Raw genomic sequence first — 20,469 nt, 5'->3', positions numbered from 1 at the left:
CTTTAGAAAACACAATGGAAATGTACTGATTGCTAAATTTAACCAGAGATATTTAAAGGCAGTGGGAATGTTATATTCCTACATCTGCGGTTTTTTCTGTCTTAAATCATTTCAGCTTCTGAATTAAATTAACCTTTAAACTAATGCACAGTAAAGTATTGATAAATCAATGCAAATAATTTATTATAACTTAGATTTATTATTATTATTTAATCTTTTTTTCTTTACAACACTAGTACATGTACATATAATTTGAGAAGAACAGCAAAAATTACTAAGTTCATTATTCTTCTAAACAACAAAAATTTGTAAAACTTTTTTGTGTTGTGCATATATCCTATTGTGAAATAATTTGGCAGGACTAAAGATAATAGTATTGTCTTGATGGCTGTTACATACTATATCATAGGTTGAGTTAAATAATTATTTTCTTCTTATCAATTATGGTAAATGGTGAAAACACATTTTTTTCATTTAAATTGTTAAGTCGGTTTAATGTTCAAATTCAGATTAATTTAATTAAAGCAACTATTAATAATGTATACAAATGTATATGTGTTAACTTTTCTGACAAAGTCTTCAAGTAACCTGATTATATTTGACATAGAATCAAAATAAGTAATTTTGTTGTTAAGAATAGTGGGCTTAGCCATTTACAACTGTTTAGATTCTACTTAATAAGGTTTGATTTTTAACATTTTGGCAAATTTATCTTATCAATATCCAATTTAGTTTTAAAGATAAGCAGTACTTCCATTTTTATGAAAATAAAAATTACTTCAGTGTTCTAATAATTTAAACACATGAACAATTGAAAGAAATACATTTGTATGAAAAGCATTCATAATGGACTTTGAAGAATGCTACTACATGTACAGTTCATCCAGTTTGGGCATTCGAACTACATTTTCATCTGACAGATGCTGCAGATTAAAAAAAAAACTCTGATTTTGAAATCTATGATATCAATACATATAGCTACATTCACATCTCACTAACATTAATTAACATGATATATATACCATACATATATATATGTATCATGCAGTTACAGTTATGTATGTGGTACATATACTATTGCGGAGAATATTTGATGCAATGTACATAAGTGAAAAACAAAATTCCACTTCAAATTGATTTGAACGGTACATGTGAATGAATGTGTTTTTGTTGTATAGATTATTTGTAGCTACACAGTATGGAGTGTAAACATATAACGTAGAGTGCTATATGAAAATCATGTTCACTCTAATGAGCGATTAAGAAACTGTCTCAAGTCTGAGCTGATATGAGCATGTAATTCCAAGTTTTGAATATAGTGCTTAGTTTAATGTGCCCGTCGTGATGGTATACCCTGCCCTGTCTACATCCGCATTATACGCCTCCAGAGTCTGTTTATCAGACCCAGGTGTTTTTAACCCACCATCATCAGATGGTGGGCTATTCAAATCGCCCTGCGTTCGTGGTCCGTCCGTCCCTCCATCCGTAAACAATTCTTGTTATCGCTATTTCTCAAAGTACTGAAGGGATCTTCTAAAATTTCATATATAGGTTTCTCTTGGTTTCTAGTTATGCATATTGCATTTTGAGACCAATCGGAAAACAATATGGCCGACAGGCAGCCATCTTAGGTTTTGACAATTGAAGTTTGTTATTTCTATTTCTCAGAAAGCACTGAATTGATCTTTCTCAAATTTCATATGTAGGTTCCTCTTGGTGCTAACATTAGTTATGCATATTGCATTTTGAGACCAATCGGAAAACAATAAGGCCGACAGGCAGCCATCTTGGATTTTGTCAATTGAAGTTTGTTATCACTATTTCTCAGAAAGTGTTGACGGGATCTTTTTCAAATTTCAGAAGTAGGTTCCCCTCGGTGCCTAGTTATGCATATTGCATTTTGAGACTAATCGGAAAACAACATGGCTGACAGGCAGCCATCTTGGATTTGGACAATTGAAGTTTGTTATGGCTATTTCTCAGAAAGTGCTGAAGGGATCTTTATCAAATTTGATATGTAGGTTCCCCTTGGTGGGTGGTAATGCATATTGCATTTTGAGACAAATCGGAAAACAATATGGCCGACAGGCAGCCATCTTAGGTTTTGACAATTGAAGTTTGTTATTGCTATTTCTCAGAAAGCACTGAATTGATCTTTCTCAAATTTCATATGTAGGTTCCTCTTGGTGCTTACATTAGTTATGCATATTGTATTTTGAGACCAATCGGAAAACAATATGGCCGACAGGCAGCCATCTTGGATTTGGACAATTGAAGTTTGTTATCGCTATTTCTCAGAAAGTGCTGAAGGGATCTTTCTCAAATTTTATATGTAGGTTCCCCTTGGTGCCTAGTTATGGATATTGCATTTTGAGACTAATCGGAAAACAACATGGCCGACAGGCAGCCATATTGGATTTTGACAATTGAAGTTTGTTATCGCTATTTTACAGAAGGTACTGAAGGGATAGAACAATCTGCCACAAAATATCATTCAAAACCTTGACATAACATCATTCAAACCAGGGCTCACACACACGATAAAATCCTAAAACAATCACACAAGTGTTTTTAACCTGAGCTCTCTCTTATCTAAAAGCTGGTAGCTAGATGGGGCGCTACATCAAATGTATAAATATCTTTTCAATGGCTAATGATAATGATAATTTGTGAAGCGCTTATAGGCATGGGATCCTCAAAAGTTTGAAAAGAAAGACCTCATTAATTTTACAGGTAATCTAGGACCTTCATATTACATCTACAACTATGCATACATTAACCCATTGAAGATGTCAAAAAAGATTACCTGAGTACCTATTCTGACAATTAGCTGCCAAGACGCACTTGCAATCAAAAGTAGATATGAATTTCTTTTCTTGCCAATATTTTGTCCTGGTCCTAATCAGGTATTGGTGATGTTCCATACAAAGTTGACCATGTCCCCACTAAACAAAAGCAGTTAAAATAATTTGTTTTCGTTTGTGTCTTCAGTACTTTCAGTACTTTGATTTGTGTTGAAAGTGCAACGTGCAATAAACTTTATTGAAACGCCGGCGTTTTTTTTCAGTAAATATTTCAATTATGCAGTTAACAGTTAAACGTTTGTCCAACGTGTCATCTTTTAACATAAAAAAATCGTATTTTACGCTTAACCATAACGTATTTCCCAAACAAACGAAAGGGAAAAGATATTTGCTGTAACATAATTCTAAAGCATAATACATCTATCACGTTATAGCAAGGCCTTGGCAATGTCAGGGGTATTTTTGTTTCGATATCTTTACTAGCACAAACTAGTATACATTCCACGTCTCTCTTTGCAAGACATGCCTTTCAGCTTGCTCTGCACGTGCATTGTAACTACGTCTTTTAAACGACTATAACGGTACTGTCTATTATCATGAAACGGTCTTATAGATTGTAAAAAAAGGTGTAAGTTAAGTCACCCATGAACATTCAAATGTCGTATAAATATATAATATGTGTTTACGATTTTTAGAACGCTTTGAACCCTTGTTTATGTTGTAAGTAATACTACACAGCGAAAGTCTAATGGAGTCACGTGGTTGCAATTGAGTCCGGATAGAATTATTGTGCAAAGATTGAAGTATTTACAAAACTTGGCTGCAAACAATACTAATCTTCGTAATCTAAGAAGCCTTCCTTAATGTAACACTGATAAAAGTTTACGACTGACATCATTTTAATAGTGATTTTTGCAGTTATAAAAGCTTCAAAGTAGGTGAAAATAGGACACTAAACAAAATCAGAACAGATGACATGATTTGTAGTCTTTATATTAAAATAATAATAATAACTAGAAATTGTTGGTTAACAATTTGACGGGCTTTTCACCTTCTTGGCATAAATGACCTAAAGGCTTGGTATTTCCAAAGGATTAAAAAACTATTTAAGAACACTTGATAGGTCATCCACATTCTAGTTTTGAATTAATCTGGCATCTAAAATAAAACGTTTCAACAAATGTTGGACGAGGGGAGGTAACTCGTACAGCCACACTGACATGCTGCATCATACTGATAATATTTTTAGCAAAAAAAATGGAAAATGAAGATTTTCTAAAAATAGACTTATTTGACCCCATAGCGAACTCTTTTATTTGACCTCTGACCCTAAAACTATTAATGAGTAAAAGCTAGAGCCAGGCTTTAACTACAACTAACATACCTGACCCCTGTAAAATGAATACTTTTTTAATTATGGGCATTTTAAGCTTTTTAATACATGACGTCATGGCGGCCATCTTGGATTTCAAATCAACTCAAAAAATAACATAACTTGGCCAGGACAATCCAAGGATTACTTAGCTAAGATTGAGCTGAATGCCACTGGTGGAACTTGAGAAGAAGTTTAAAATGTAAAACTATTTTTGATAAAGAATATATAGTGGAAATTCAAAATGGCGTATACCAGAAACCGTATGTGTCACAGAAAAACTGAAAACGTCAAATTTATCAAAATGACATTCTACTTCATACTAAGAACTTTTTTTGGAAAAAGATTGAAAAATGAAGATTTTCTAAAAATAGACTAATTTGACCCCATAGCGAACTCTTTTATTTGACCTCTGATCTTAAAACTTTTGGTGAGTAAAAGTTGGCGCTAGTCATTATCTACAAATCACATTATTACATGACCTTTGTAAAATGAAAACTTTGAGTTATGGCCATTTTAAACTATTCAATACATGACGTCATGGCGGCCATCTTGAATTTCAAACTAACTTAAAAAATAACATAACTTGGCCAGGACAGTCCAAGGATTATTTCAGCTAAGATTGAGCTGAATGCCACTGGTGGAACTTGAGAAGAAGTTTGAAATGTAACACACTTTTCTATTGAAATATATAGGGGGAAATTCAAAATGGCGTACAACAGAAACCGTATGTGTCACAGAAAAACTGAAGTCGTCAAATTCATCAGAATGACATTCTACATCATACTAAAAAAAAAATTTTGGAAAAAGATTGAAAAATGAAGATTTTCTAAAAATAGACTAACTTGACCCCCAGGCGAGCTTTTTTATTTGACCTCTGACCTTTAACTTGTAATTTTATAAAAGTTAGCCCCAAAGGTACTGTAACATAATATCATAACATGACTCTTGTTTCTTGAATACTTTTCGAGTTATGGCCATTTTAAACTTTTGAGGTATGACGTCATGGCGGCCATCTTGGTTTCTTGACCTACTTGAAGATGTTGCTGTCACCCCTTCAACTCATGCCATATACAATAGGCATAACCGACTTGGCATACCTTTTACCATTTTCCCACAACTTGTGTGACAAAATAAAATGCAGAAGAATAATAATAATAATAACTAGAAATTGTTGGCTAACAATTTGACGGGCTTTTCACCTTCTTAGCATAAATGACCTAAAGGCTTGGTTTTTCCAAACATAAAAAACTATTTTAGAACACTTGATAGGTCATCCACATTCTAGTTTTGATTAATCTGGCATCTGAGATATTACATTTCAACAAAGGAGTGAACGAAGGGAAATAACTCGTACAGCCTTGTACGAGTTATCTCCCCTCGTCCAACTAACGTTATATCTCGGATGCCGTTATATATCGGATACCAAATCAATTCAAAATGGCGTTCCGCGTTAATGGTAAACGTTACCGAAACACCAAAAAACATGAAAATCATCAGAATAACATTTTGAATCATACTGAAATTTCTATTTTTGGAAAAAGATTAAAAAATGAAGATTTTCTAAAAATAGACTTATTTGACCCCATAGCGAACGCTTTTATTTGACCTCTGACCCTAAAACTTTTAGTGAGTAAAAGCTAGAGCCAGCCTTTAACTACAAATAACATAGTTACCTGACCCCTGTAAAATGAATACTTTTTAAATTATGGGCATTTTAAGCTTTTTAATACATGACGTCATGGCGGCCATCTTGGATTTCAAACCAACTTAAAAAAATAACATAACTTGGCCAGGACAATCCAAGGATTATTTCAGCTAAGATTGAGCTGAATGCCACTTGTGGAACTTGAGAAGAAGTTTAAAATGTAAAACTATTTTTAATATAGAATATATAGGGGGAAATTCAAAATGGCGTACAACAGAAACCGTATGTGTCACAGAAAAACTGAAAACGTCAAATTCATTAGAATGACGTTCTGCATCATATTTCGAAAGAATTTTTGAAAAAAAAAGGAAAAATGAAGATTTTCTAAAAATAGACTAACTTGACCCTCAGGCGAGCTTTTTCATTTGACCTTTGACCTCAAAACAATGCATTATTAAAAGTTGGCCCCAGATAAGTCCTACAATAATATATCTTTGAAATTATTTTAACTGTTACCGTTTTGGAGCTATGGCCACTTAAGCAAAATGAGATATGACGTCATGGCGGCCATCTTGGATTTTTTGACGTACTTGGAAATGTTGCTGTAACCCCTTTGGCTTATACCATACAATATAATAGAAAGATCATTGGTATACCTCTTAAACTTTTAGGAAATGTATTGCTTACAAACTAAAGTGTAGAATAATAATAATAATAATAATAATAAGAAACAGAACAAAAACAATAGGTCTTTTCACCTTTTGGTGAAAAGCCCTAATAATAAACATAACAGAAACAATAGGTCTTTTCACCACTTAGGTGAAAAGCCCTAATAATAATAAACATAACAGAAACAATAGGTCTTTTCACCACTTAGGTGAAAAGCCCTAATAAACATAACAGAAACAATAGGTCTTTTCACCACTTAGGTGAAAAGCCCTAACTAGAAATTGTTGGCTAACAATTTGACGGGCTTTTCACCCTCTTTGCATAAATGACCTTAAGGCTTGGTATTTCTGCAGGTTAAAAACTATTTAAGAACACTTGAACGGTCATACAAATTCTCGTTTTGAAATAATCTGGCATCCGAAATAAAACGTTTCAACAAATGGTGGAAGAGGGGAGGTAACTCGTACATCACATTGTACGAGTTATCTCCCCTCGTCCATCTAACGTTCCATCTCAGATGCAAGATTAATTAAAAATTTTGTATTGCATTAATGGCAAATGTTACCGCAAAACTAAAAACATCAAAATCATCAGAATAACATGCTGCATCGTACTGATAATTTGTTTTGGAAAAAGATTGAAAAATGAACATGTTCTAAAAATAGACTAATTTGACCCCATTGCGAACGCTTTTTTTGACCTCTGACCTAAAAACTTTTGGTGAGTAAAAGTTAGTGCTAGTCATTATCTACACATAACACATAAGTTAGTCAGTGCAGTCCCCTAGAAATATTGCCAAAGTTTGGACTGAATCCCACTGGTGGAATTTGAGGAGAAAATTAAAATGTACATGGTTTTGATACATTAGAGAACAAAAGAAATATTCAAAGTGGCATACCGCCTTAACGTCAAATGTTACCAAAAAACTAAAGACATCAAAATCATCAGAATATCATACTGCATCATATTCCGAAATGTTTTTTGAAAAATATTGAAAAATAAAGATTTTCTAAAAATAGATGAACTTGACCCCTTGGCGAGCTTTTTTATTTGACCTCTGACCTTAAACTTGTAATTATATAAAAGTTAGTCCCTTAATTATTGTAACATAATATCATAACATGACTCTTGTATCTTAAATACTTTTTGAGTTATGGCCATTTTAAACATTTTAGGTATGACGTCATGGTGGCCATATTGGATGTTTGACATACTTTATTTGGTTGCTGTCACCCCTTTGACTCATGCCATATAAGATAGTCAAAAGTAAATTTAAATATCTCTTACCATTTTTGAGGAATTTTGCCCGCAAAATAAAATGTAGAAGAAGAAGAATAATTAAATAAGTATTTATATAATAATCCGAATTTTTATGTCAATGACCGCAGCGACCAAACAACAACTGAATACATAATGACAAAGTTAGATGATCTGACCACACGGGGACATTGTACGATGTTTACTTGCCGAAATATACGCATTTTAATTCCAATCCTAACCGCCTCACAGCTTCGGGTCGCCATCTTTGCTCTAATCAAAACATCCGTGCGTTTGAAAGAGTCAGTACTGCAAAGCTTCTAAATGATCTTGTGTTACAAATTTTAAGATTATAATAGAAACGAAATATGGATTTTAAAATAATTTGATTTAAATTACTTATGCATTAGGTTAGTGAATCATAGCAATTATTTACAATGCACTCTAACGTTGTACTCTAACGTTGTACTCAATACTGATCACAATATTTTTATTTAGACATTTTCTATATCTTTCGCTTCATATCATTTTAAGAATTGATTTAGATTTCCCAATAATTTCGCGGGAAATGCATTTGATGACGTAACCGTAAGTCTACAGGCTATATAATCAGGCATCTATAGTCGATAAATTGAGGTTTGGAGTGGATAACACTTCGGTCCATTAGCTGTATGATATTTCGTGGCGTCGGTTATTAGAACGTGAAACGGAAAGCACAACGATACTAAAAACAGAAGATCATTGAACATTCCTGGATTATTTTTGCTATTTTTGAGACACCAATGTGAAGTACCACGACGGACATGGCGACCATTCATTTCATCAGAATTGATTAAAGATTTCATATCGTTATGAAATTTCTGTATAAAGTCTATTTCCAACTAAATGACTCTGATGTTGCTGAAACGTCGAATAGATGTCGGATAAACGTTGCGGAAAAGTTACATTAACGTCGCCTGAACGTTTAACTTCGTTACAAAATAATTTGCGAAACGTCCATTTGAAATACTTTTATGCAAAGTTCAAGATATGTCAAATATATGGTAGATAAACATTGCGGAAAAGTTATATTAACATTACACAAATGTTTCAGAAACGTTTTGTTAACGTTACATTATTGTTACAAAGCATTGTAGAAACATTATTACTGAACAATAATAACGTTACTGCTTCAATAACAGCGTTACTAAATCGTCTACTTCACATTCATTTTCGCTTGTGCATCGTTCCAATTACGGAGCAAATACGTGTAAATAATGTGGGGATAACGTATTTGTGTAACGTTAGGACGAGGTCTTTTCAATGGACAAACTCAGGGTAATCAAATATTTGTATGAAACATGTGTGCAACGATTCGTGGTACGTAAAAAAACTTTCTTTCAACGTATGTCTGCCAGCTGGATACCTGTACAAACACGTCCCCATTTGTTCTTGATGACGGGATACGTATTATTTTTGATGCCATGTGTTACAATCTCTTGATCAATCTGATTTTTTTGACAGATGGCAACATCTTGCTTCAGATACAATCTGATAACACCATCAGATTTGTCCTCATTGATTTTGGAGAATCAAATAACCTTGAGACAAATCCAAAAGAGTACCAGATTGACAAGGGAGGTCTAGTCGATATAGGCGAAGCTTTAATGAAAGCCTGTAGCTCCGTTGAGGTAAAGTATTAAATAAGGACCCTGGTATCTGGGGTCCTACTTGGATCACTGCCATCCTGTCTGTCCATGCATCCATCTGTATATCTATCCACTAATTAAGGTCTTGACTGGTAATTTTAATATTTACATATATGTATTTACTGATCTGTACAAAATTTTACCATGCTATATCTTGCCTTTTTGTCCATGTATCCTTCTGTATATCCTTATGTCCATCCTTCTGTCTGTCATTCCATATATACATCTGTCCATCATTCTGTTTAATAATTTTATCGATCCTTCTGCCTATGCTTCTGTTTATTCTTGTTCCATCATTCCACCCATCCTTTCTATAGTTCTACATGTTCTTCTGTCGTTCCATCTGTTTAATCACTCCATTTATCCTTCTGGACATCTTTCTGGACATCAATCCATTCATCATTCTACACATTTTCTGTCTATCCTTCTATCTTTCTGTCTATCCTTCTTTTCTTCCTTCTGTCCTACCATCTGTTTCATCATATATGCTATCTATCCCTTTGTTTCATTATTATATCTATCATTCCATCCATCATTCTATCTGTCTTTGTGTCCATCCTTCTGTTTCATTGTTCCATCTTTCTTCAGTCAATCCTTCTGTTTATCTTTTTGTCCATCCTTCTGTCTATTCTTCTGTTTCATAATTCCATCTACGGTAAACCTCCGGTTAGTTCGAACAAAATTAAATAAATATTGACAAACCAGTTCGAATTATTCAAAATTATGCTTCAGAAAATAAACGCGAGTTCGAACTATTCAAGTCAATATCAGCGAAAATCTCGGCAGAGTGAATTCATTAGACACAAGCACATCCATCGTAAATCTGATACATTACAACGGCGGTCTGAACAATTGCACATTTATAATTTAGTAAAATGATAGTATTTTATTTAATTCATTGTTAATTGATCGTTTAACGTTCTTCATTTCGCGATTATTATGATGGTTATTGCGCGAAGCCTGAATGCGTAGCTACAGTAGGCCCTAAAACAGGTACACGTTTCATTTATGACACAAAAGTTAAACATTTGTACAGTTTCATCTTTGCATGGTTATATTTTTATCTGAATCAGAAACTATCGCTATATTATTGTAATAAATGGTCTCTTTTAATACATCAAAAGCAGTCTACATAACCTGTTGTGTTTACGCAGGGACATAGAATAAGTCTATATATGTCCCTGGTTTACGAAAGCACTATTGTAAAAATAGGCAATATATGTTGGTAAAATTAGGTCAGAACATCAACATGTCTGCTTTCAAATATGCTCAGTCGTATTATCTACCAAACATAGTTGATACCTGCAAAATTATCCATCACTAATTGGGACACTGGATGTTGTTTTGACTGGATATGAATGCTCTTCACGTCACTCAGCACGATCGAGCAGCCGATCCTTTCAACTTTACCGCAAGCAACACCTCGCGTGGCCTCCTTACCTAGCGTGAGGTCGCAGGTTTTCAGGTAATACCTTGATTGGCAATATTAAAAAGAGATTGTCCAGTCACAATTAGATAATCATAATGCTAAGTTAACACTAGTTATATGTGAAAATACACGGACGATATCTTATTGTTTGCCATACAGCACGAATACAAATATCACATGTTATTTATACATTGTCGGGGCCTAAATTTGCAATCAGCTGTCTCGTGCGTGGTGTATTTTGGAATGTAAAAAAAACTGAATTAACGCTAAAATATGTGGGATATATTAAATCACAGACGCATTCTAATGATCACGCATACAATATAATAACCTAGCGCTAAACGTGCTTGCTGATCAAATCTAAATCTTGACATTTTTTCTGGGCCGGTCATCTGGGCCGAGTCTTCGCGAGCTTTCAATGGAGTTTACAGGAAAAAATCTTACTTTACGTTCTTCCTTTGACCAGAGACTTGTATATCAGGTATATATGTCCCTATGTTTCATCATTCCATTATCCTTCTGTCCATCATTCTCTCCATTCTTCTGTTTAACCATTCCATCTATCCTTCTGTCTGTCCATATATTTCATCATTCCATCTATCCTTCTGTCCATCATTCTCTCAATTCTTCTGTTTAATCATTCCATCCTCCCTTCCATCATTCTCTCAATTCTTCTGTTTAATCATTCCATCCTCCCTTCCATCATTCTCTCCATTCTTCTGTTTAATCATTTTGTTCTATCCTGTATTCTCTTTCATTTTTCCATTTATCATTCCATCTTTCCTTCTGTCCATTTTAAGCTCACCTGGACCGAAGGTCCGGTGAGCTTATGTCATGGCGCAGCGTCCGTCGTCCATCCATCCGTCAACATTTGCTTCAAATCGCTACTAGTCAAAAAGTTCTTATTGGATTTTAACCAAATTTGGCCAGAAACATCCTTGGCAGAAGGGGAACAGATTTTGCATAAATGGTGACTCTGACCCCCGAGGGGGCCAAAGGGGTGGGGCCCAATAGGGGAAATAGAGGTAATTCCTGTAAATCGCTACTTGAAGTTGTCATAAAGTTATTAATGGATTTGAACCCAATTTGGTCAGAAACATTCTTGGGGGAAGGGAAACAGATTTTGCATAAATGGTGGCTCCGACTCCAAAGGGGCGGGATCCAGTAGGGGAAATAGAGGTAATTCCTTTAAATCGCTACTAGTCATAAAGTTATGAATGGATATAAACCCAATTTGGTCAGTAACTTCCTTGGGGGAAGGGAAACAGATTTTGCATAAATGGTGACTCTGACCCCTGAGGGGCCAAAGGCGTGGGGCCCAATAGGGGAAATAGAGGTAATTCCTTTAAATCGGTACTAGTCATAAAGTTATGAATGAATTTGAACCCAATTTGGTCAGAAACATCCTTGGGGGAAGGGGAATAGAATTTGCATAAATGGTGGCTCTGACTCCAAATGGGCCAAAGGGGCGGGGCCCAATAGGGGAAATAAAGGTGATTCCTTTTAATCGCTACTTGTCATAAAGTTATGAATGGATTTGAACCCAATTTGGTCAGAAACTTCCTTGGGGGAAGGGGAACAGATTTTGCATAAATGGTGACTTAAACCCCTGAGGGGACAAAGGGGCGGGGCCCAATAGGTGAAATAGAGGTAATTCTTTTAAATCGCTGCTAGTTATTAAGTTATGAATGGATTTGAACCCAATTTAGTCAGGAACATTCTTGGGGGAAAGGGAACAGATTTTGCATAACCAATCGGCCCAGATATTAGGTCTTTAGCATGCAGGGATGAAGGGATACCTAGTTTGTTCAAATGGATGACCTTGGCCTTAATTCAAGGTCACAGGAGTCAAATGTGCTTAAATCTTTAAACATCCTCTTAAACTAAGCAATGGATATTACTCACATTTGTGTGGTAGCATCCCTATGGGGTTTCGCCAAAAGTAAATTTAATTTCATGGATTAATGCTTTTTTTTGGCATAAAAGCATAAAATGCCTATGATATATTGACATAGCAATAGCAGTGACAAATATACTTAATCATCATTCTAATTAACTCACCGGTTACGAGTAACCGAGAGCTAATGCTGTCACCCCGGCGTCCGCGTCGGTGTCCCACCCCGAAACTTTTTTTCTTCTCATTTTACCATTTTGTGGACTTAACTTTTTTGGCACCAAAAGTCACTTTAAAGTTTTGGGGGTAAGTCCAAAAGTATACACCTTTCACCCTTCTATTTTGGTTTATACATTCATTAGAGATCCAGGAGTGATGCTGTGGCAAATCATGCAGAAAAAATTGGCATTCTGGCATTTACTATTTAGTGGACTTACTTTTTTTGACACAAAAACTCACTTAAAAGATTTTAGGGGTTAGTTTTGAAAAGCTTGTAAGTCCACACCCTTCTTATTTGGTTTATACATCCATTAGAGGTCTAGGAGCGATATTATGTGACATACAATTTCAAAATGACATGCTTATACATACATAAAAAAAGGAATGCATAGTGTGATTGCTGCCGCTGGTGAGCTTTCTCAATCATTGATTGCACTTGTTTCATATCTCATGAAATCCAGGTGAGTGATACAGGCCGTCTGGGCCTCTTGTTCCATTTATTCTTGTGTCTATCTTTCTGTCTATCATAGTTTTTAGCTCACCTGGACCGAAGGTCCGGTGAGCTTATGCCATGGTGCAGCGTCCGTCGTCCGTCGTCCGTCGTCTGTCGTCCGTCGTCCGGCGTCCGTCGTCCGTCGTCCGTCCGTCAACATTTGCTTCAAATCGCTACTAGTCAAAAAGTTCTTATTGGATTTTGACCAAATTTGGTCAGAAACATCCTTGGCAGAAGGGGATCAGATTTTGCATAAATGGTGACTCTGACCCCCAAGGGGCCTGAGGGGCGGGGCCCAATAGGGGAAATTGAGACAATTCCTTTAAATCGCTACTAGTCATAAAGTTATGAATGGATTTGAACCCAATTTGGTCAGAAACATCCTTTGGAGAAGGGGAACAGATTTTGCATAAATGGTGACTCTGACCCCCAAGGGGCCAAAGGGGCGGGGCCTAATGGGGAAATAGAGGTAATTCCTTCAAATCGCTACTAGTCATAAAGTTATGAATGGATTTGAACCCAATTTGGTCAGAAACATCCTTTTGGGAAGGGGAACAGATTTTGCATAAATGGTGACTCTGACCCCCAAGGGGCCAAATGGGCGGGGCCTAATGGGGAAATAGAGGTAATTCCTTCAAATCGCTACTAGTCATAAAGTTATGAATGGATTTGAACCCAATTTGGTCAGAAACATCCTTTAGGAAAGGGGAACAGATTTTGCATAAATGGTGACTCTGACCCCCAAGGGGCCCGAGGGGCGGGGCCAGGGGAAATTGAGGCAATTCCTTTAAATCGCTACTAGTCATAAAGTTATGAATGGATTTGAACCCAATTTAGTCAGAAGCATTCTTTGGGGAAGGGGAACAGATTTTGCATAAATGGTGACTTTGACCCCCAAGGGGCCAAAGAGCGGGGCCCCATATGGGAAATAGAGGTAATTCCTTTAAATCGCTACTAGTCATAAAGTTATGAATGGATTTGAACCCAATTTAGTAAGAAACATCCTTTTGGGAAGGGGAACAGATTTTGCATAAATGGTGACTCTGACCCCTAAGGGGCCAAAGGGGCGGGGCCTAATGGGGAAATAGAGGTAATTCCTCCAAATCGCTACTAGTCATAAAGGTATGAATGGATTTGAACCCAATTTGGTCAGAAACATTCTTATGTGAAGGGGAACAGATTTTGCATAAATGGTTACTCTGACCCCCAAAGGACCAAAGGGGCGGGGCCTAATGGGGAAACAGAGGTAATATCTTTAAATCGCTACTTGTCATAAAATTATGACAATATTTGAACCGAATTTGGTCAAAAACATCATTGGGGGAAAGGGAACAGATTTTGCATAAATGGTGACTCTGACCCCCAAGGGGCCAAAGGGGCGGGGCCTAATGGGGAAATAGAGGTAATTCCTTTAAATCGCTACTAGTCATAAAGTTATGAATGGTTTTTAACGCAATTTAGTAAGAAACATCCTTTGGGAAAGGGGAACAGATTTTGCATAAATGGTGACTCTGACCCCCAAGGGGCCAAAGGGGCGGGGCCCCATATGGGAAATAGAGGTAATTCCTTTAAATCGCTACTAGTCATAAAGTTATGAATGGTTTTTAACGCAATTTAGTAAGAAACATCCTTTGGGAAAGGGGAACAGATTTTGCATAAATGGTGACTCTGACCCCAAGGGGCCAAAGGGGCGGGGCCTAATGGGGAAATAGAGGTAATTCCTTCAAATTGCTACTAGTCATAAAGTTATGAATGGATTTGAACCCAATTTGGTCAGAAACATCCTTTAGGAAAGGGGAACAGATTTTGCATAAATGGTGACTCTGACCCCCAAGGGGCCAAAGGGGCAGGGCCTAATGGGGAAATAGAGGTAATTCCTTCAAATCGCTACTAGTCATAAAGTTATGAATGGATTTATACCCAAATTGGTCAGAAAAATTCTTATGTGAAGGGGAACAGATTTTGCATAAATGGTGACTCTGACCCCCAAGGGGCCAAAGGGGCGGGGCCCCATATGGGAAATAGAGGTAATTCCTTTAAATCGCTACTTGTCATAAATTTATGAATGGATTTGAACCCAATTTGGTCAGAAGCATTCTTTGGGGAAGGGGAACAGATTTTGCATAAATGGTGACTCTGACCCCCAAGGGGCCAAAGGGGCGGGGCCTAATGGGGAAATAGAGGTAATTCCTTAAAATCGCTACTAGTCATAAAGTTATGAATGGATTTGAACCCAATTTGGTAAGAAACATTCTTGGGGGAAGGGGAACAGATTTTGCATAAATGGTGACTCTGACCCCCGAGGGGCAAAAGGGGCGGGGCCCCATATAGGAAATAGAGGTAATTCCTTTAAATCACTACTAGTCATAAAGTTATAAATGCATGTTGTAAACTCAGAGAGTCTGGACTTCATTATTTCTTTAAAGCAGTTGGGATCCCCACGCTATAACCATAAATAGCATTGTTTGAGGTTAACAAACAAAAGGAATTGAACATGAACATTATTTTGACATTTGGTCAAATCCAACCAGGTGAGCGATACAGGCCCCATGGGCCTCTTGTTTCTCTCATATCTCGCCATGTTGGATAGAGTTTGCCCATGTAAGATAGCTATGTAAGCTAAATCTATCTTGCATAGCATTTCACGCGAGCGGAGCAATCTGCGTTCAAGGGGGACAACTCTTACAAGGTCGTCTGCTTGTGTTTATATCCGAGAGTCCTTATGGTCGGTGTCGGTTTTGAAACGTTGGACTTAATAATAGAAATACATACATTCTGAGATAAATATATATCATACCAACAATAAACCGATAGGGCTACACGCTTTAACGATTAGACATTTCATCTGAGCGAAAATATAGCCGAACTCCGTTACTGTCGACTAGGGCTACAGTACGGGCCTGTTATAACAGTTAAATAACAGTTACGACTGTACGGTACAGTACTGTACAGACTGGTCTACCCTACAGGTTTGTCATTTGCCATTAAAAACATGCAAATACACAATCACCTGACAATGATAGGAAGTTGAATAAAAGGCCATATAAAAAAAAGTTTATAAAAAAGAAAATGTCAAACATCACAACCGATGAAATGGTTCCGTTTGCGTCAGCACAAGGGGCCTGGAATTTGTTTACTCTACAGTACAGTAGGGCTACTCATTAACCTTTGTAATTGGAAATTGGCTCTTAAAAGAACAAACATTCGGTAAAAATGACACCCTCGATGTTCATATAAAAAAAATAAATATTTATTTTAATTATAACACGTAGTCTTTATTTGTGTAGAGATAACTGTCATTTTAGCCTTCCATCGTTATCGACGGACCTACTTTCATCATTCCATCAAGAAAACCGGTTAAACACATATAATCCTATGTCACAGAAAAGATCGAATACTCGTATCGAGTCACTGTTCGCTGGTTCACACATTAAGGTGCCAAAATCACTGTGAATTTAAAACTACCACCCACGAAACATGGCGATCGAAATTGACATCACTAGTATTTTATAAAAGAATGTGACTTGGCAATAAAAAGTACATTGTGTTCCGTGAAATGATCAAATATGTCGAGGTGCAAATCAAATTATATGTAAAATTGGAAAACTCATTTCAGAGTTCGATTTTTTGGTCACCTGAGACGAAGTCTCAGTTGACCTATTGCAATCGCCTTTTGTCCGGCGTCGTGCGTCGTCCGTCGTGCGTCATAAATAATTTACATTTTCAACTTCTTCTTAAAAACTGCTGAACCAAATTCAATTAAATTTTACAGGAAGCTTCCATGGCTGAGGTTGAACCAAAATTGTGAATTATATGGTCCCCACCCGCCAGGGGCCTGAGGGGCGGGGCCAAAAAGGGTCAAATTGACTAAAACTTCAAAAATCTTCTTCTCTACTCTCAGATAAGGTGGAATTAAACACTCTTCATAGATGAAAGGGTCTGAAGGTGCTTTACCAAAATTGTGAATTTCATGACCCTGGGGTCTCATGTTTGCCCCTGGGGAGGGGGTAAACTTAACTATAGTTTATATAGGGAAATCACATTTTTGACTATTATTTGTTGGATTTGTATTGGAATTCATTCTAACTTGTATCAAATTATCAGCATGGGATGACAGTTTGATGGTATGTACATGTTGGCCCTAGTTCACCCCCAGGGGCTGGTGGGCGGGGCCAAAAAGGGTCAAATTGACAAAAATTTCAAAAATCTTCTTCTCTACTCTCAGATATAGTAGAATCAAATGCTCTACATAGATGGAAGGGTCTTAAGGTGCTTTACCAAAATTGGGAATTTGATGACCCTGGGGTCTCATGTTTGCCCCTGGGGAGGGGGTAAACTTAACTATAGTTTATATAGGGAAATCACATTTTTGACTATTATTTGTTGGATTTGTATTGGAATTCATTCTAACTTGTATCAAATTATCAGCATGGGATGACAGTTTGATGGTATGTACATGTTGGCCCTAGTTCACCCCCAGGGGCTGGTGGGCGGGGCCAAAAAGGGTCAAATTGACAAAAATTTCAAAAATCTTCTTCTCTACTCTCAGATATAGTAGAATCAAATGCTCTACATAGATGGAAGGGTCTTAAGGTGCTTTACCAAAATTGGGAATTTGATGACCCTGGGGTCTCACGTTTGCCCCTGGGGAGGTGGTAAACTTTACTATAGTTTATATAGGGAAATCACATTTTTGACTATTATTAGCTCACCTGGTCCGAAGGACCAAGGTGAGCGTATGCCATACCGTGTCGTCCGTCGTCCGTCCGTCGTCCATCTGTCGTCCGTCCGTCCGTCAACAATTGACTTATTTGACTTCTTCTTCATAACCGCTGATCGGAATTTAACCAAATTTGGTCAGAAGCATCCCTATGGGTAGGGGACTCAAAATTGTACAAATGATGGGGCTGACCCCCTGGGCGCCTCTAGGGCGGGGCCAAAAGGGGTCAATTTAGCTAATTTGATATAAACGACTTCTTCTCTGAAATCGAGCAATGGATATTGCTCATATTTGCTTGGTAGCATCACTATGGGGTGGGGATTCAAGATTGTACAAATGATGGGGCTGACCCCCTGGGGGTCTCTGGGGCGGGGCCAAATGAGGTCAATCGGGCTATATTGATATAAACGACTTCTTCTCTGAAACCGAGCATTGGATATCGCTCATATTTTCCTGGTAGCATCACTATGTGATGGGGATTCAAAATTGTACAAATGATGGGGCTGACCCCCAAGGGGCCTGAGGGGCGGGGCCAAATGTGGTCAATTGGGCTCTTTTGATATAAACGACTTCTTCTCTGAAACCGAGCATTAGATATCGCTCATATTTTCCTGGTAGAATCACTATGTGGTGGGGATTCAAAATTGTACAAATGATGGGGCTGACCCCCTGGGGGCCTCTGGGGCGGGGCCAAATGAGGTCAATCGGGCTATATTGATATAAACGACTTCTTCTCTGAAACCGAGCATTGGATATTGCTCATATTTGCCTGGTAGCATCACTACTGAGTGGGGACTCAAAATTGTACAAATGGTGGGGCTAACCCCCGGGATGGCTTAGGGGCGGGGCCAAAAAGGGCCAGTTTGGCTAGATTGATATAAACGACGTCTCCTCTGAAACTAAGCAATGGATATCTCACATATTTGACTGGTAATATCCCCTTGGGGTAGGGATTCAAAATTGTACAAATGATAGGGCTGACCCCCCTGAGGGCTGAGGGGTGGGCCAGAAGGGGTCAATTTGCCTAAATTGATATAAACAACTTCTTCTCTGAAACTAAGCAATGGATATATATATATATATATCGCTCATATTTGCTTGGTAGCATCCCCTTGGGGTAGGGATTCAAAATTGTACAATTGGTGGGGCTGACCCCCGGGGGGCCAAAAGGGATCAATTTGGCTAAATTGACATTTTTAGAATAACAATAAAAACAATGTTCATGTAACCATATAAAATGCATATGATATATATTGACATAGCAATACCAGTGGCAAATATACTTAAGCATAGTTCTTGTTTCATATCTCATGAAACCAGGTGAGCGATACAGGCCCTCGGGGCCTCTTGTTTGTTGGATTTGTATTGGAATTCATTCTAACTTGTATCAAATTATCAGCATGGGATGACAGTTTGATGGTATGTACATGTTGGCCCTAGTTCACCCCCAGGGGCTGGTGGGCGGGGCCAAAAAGGGTCAAATTGACAAAAATTTCAAAAATCTTCTTCTCTACTCTCAGATATGGTAGAGTCAAATACTCTACATAGATGGAAGGATCTTAAGGTGCTTTACCAAAATTGTGAATTTCATGACACTGGGGTCTCACGTTTGCCCCTGGGGAGGGGGTAAACTTTACTATAGTTTATATAGGGAAATCACATTTTTGACTATTATTTGTTGGATTTGTATTGGAATTCATTCTAACTTGTATCAAATTATCAGCATGGGATGACAGTTTGATGGTATGTAAATGTTGGCCCTAGTTGACCCCCAGGGACTGGTGGGCGGGGCCAAAAGGGAAAAAATTCAAAAATCTTCTTCTCTACTCTCAGATATGTTAGAATCAAATACTCTTCATAGATGGAAGGATCTTAAGGTGCTTTACCAAAATTGTGAATTTCATGACCCTGGGGTCTCAAGTTTGCCCCTGGGGAGGGGGTAAACTTTACTATAGTTTATAAAGGGAAATCACATTTTTGACTATTATTTGTTGAATTTTTATTGGAATTCATTCTAACTTCGTTAACATTATCAGCTTGGGATGACAGTTTGATGGTATGTATATGTTGGCCCTGACTGACCCCCAGGGGCTGATGGGCGGGGCCAAAAAGGGTCAAATTAACAGAAATTTTTAAAATTTTCTTCTTACAGCCCATTTAAGGTAGAATTAAATACTCTTCACAGATCGAAGGGTCTTAAGGTGCTTTACCATAATTGTGAATTTCCTAGCCCTGGGGTCTCGCGTTTGCCCCATGGGAGGGGATAAACTTTACTA

The 20,469-nt window shown here is 37.3% G+C and overlaps 1 protein-coding gene across 5 annotated transcripts in view; it reads left to right on the top strand.

Moving 5' to 3' along the window:
• The window catches only part of LOC117315014, a 69,293-nt gene that overhangs the window by 22,518 nt on the left and 26,306 nt on the right, over positions 1-20,469 (top strand). For 4 of the 5 annotated variants that reach the window (XM_033869140.1, XM_033869143.1, XM_033869144.1 and 1 more), the window contains one exon: positions 9,254-9,420. In XM_033869140.1, coding sequence (XP_033725031.1) covers positions 9,254-9,420 — 167 coding nt within the window. The remainder of the gene's footprint in view (positions 1-9,253; positions 9,421-20,469) is intronic. The other variant, XM_033869141.1, reaches the window with a different exon arrangement.

This window comes from Pecten maximus, chromosome 17, assembly GCF_902652985.1.
Source record: "Pecten maximus chromosome 17, xPecMax1.1, whole genome shotgun sequence".
NCBI lineage: Eukaryota > Metazoa > Mollusca > Bivalvia > Pectinida > Pectinidae > Pecten > Pecten maximus.
The sequence above is the reverse complement of the archived record's forward strand: the minus strand, read 5'-3'. Positions and strand labels throughout refer to the sequence as shown.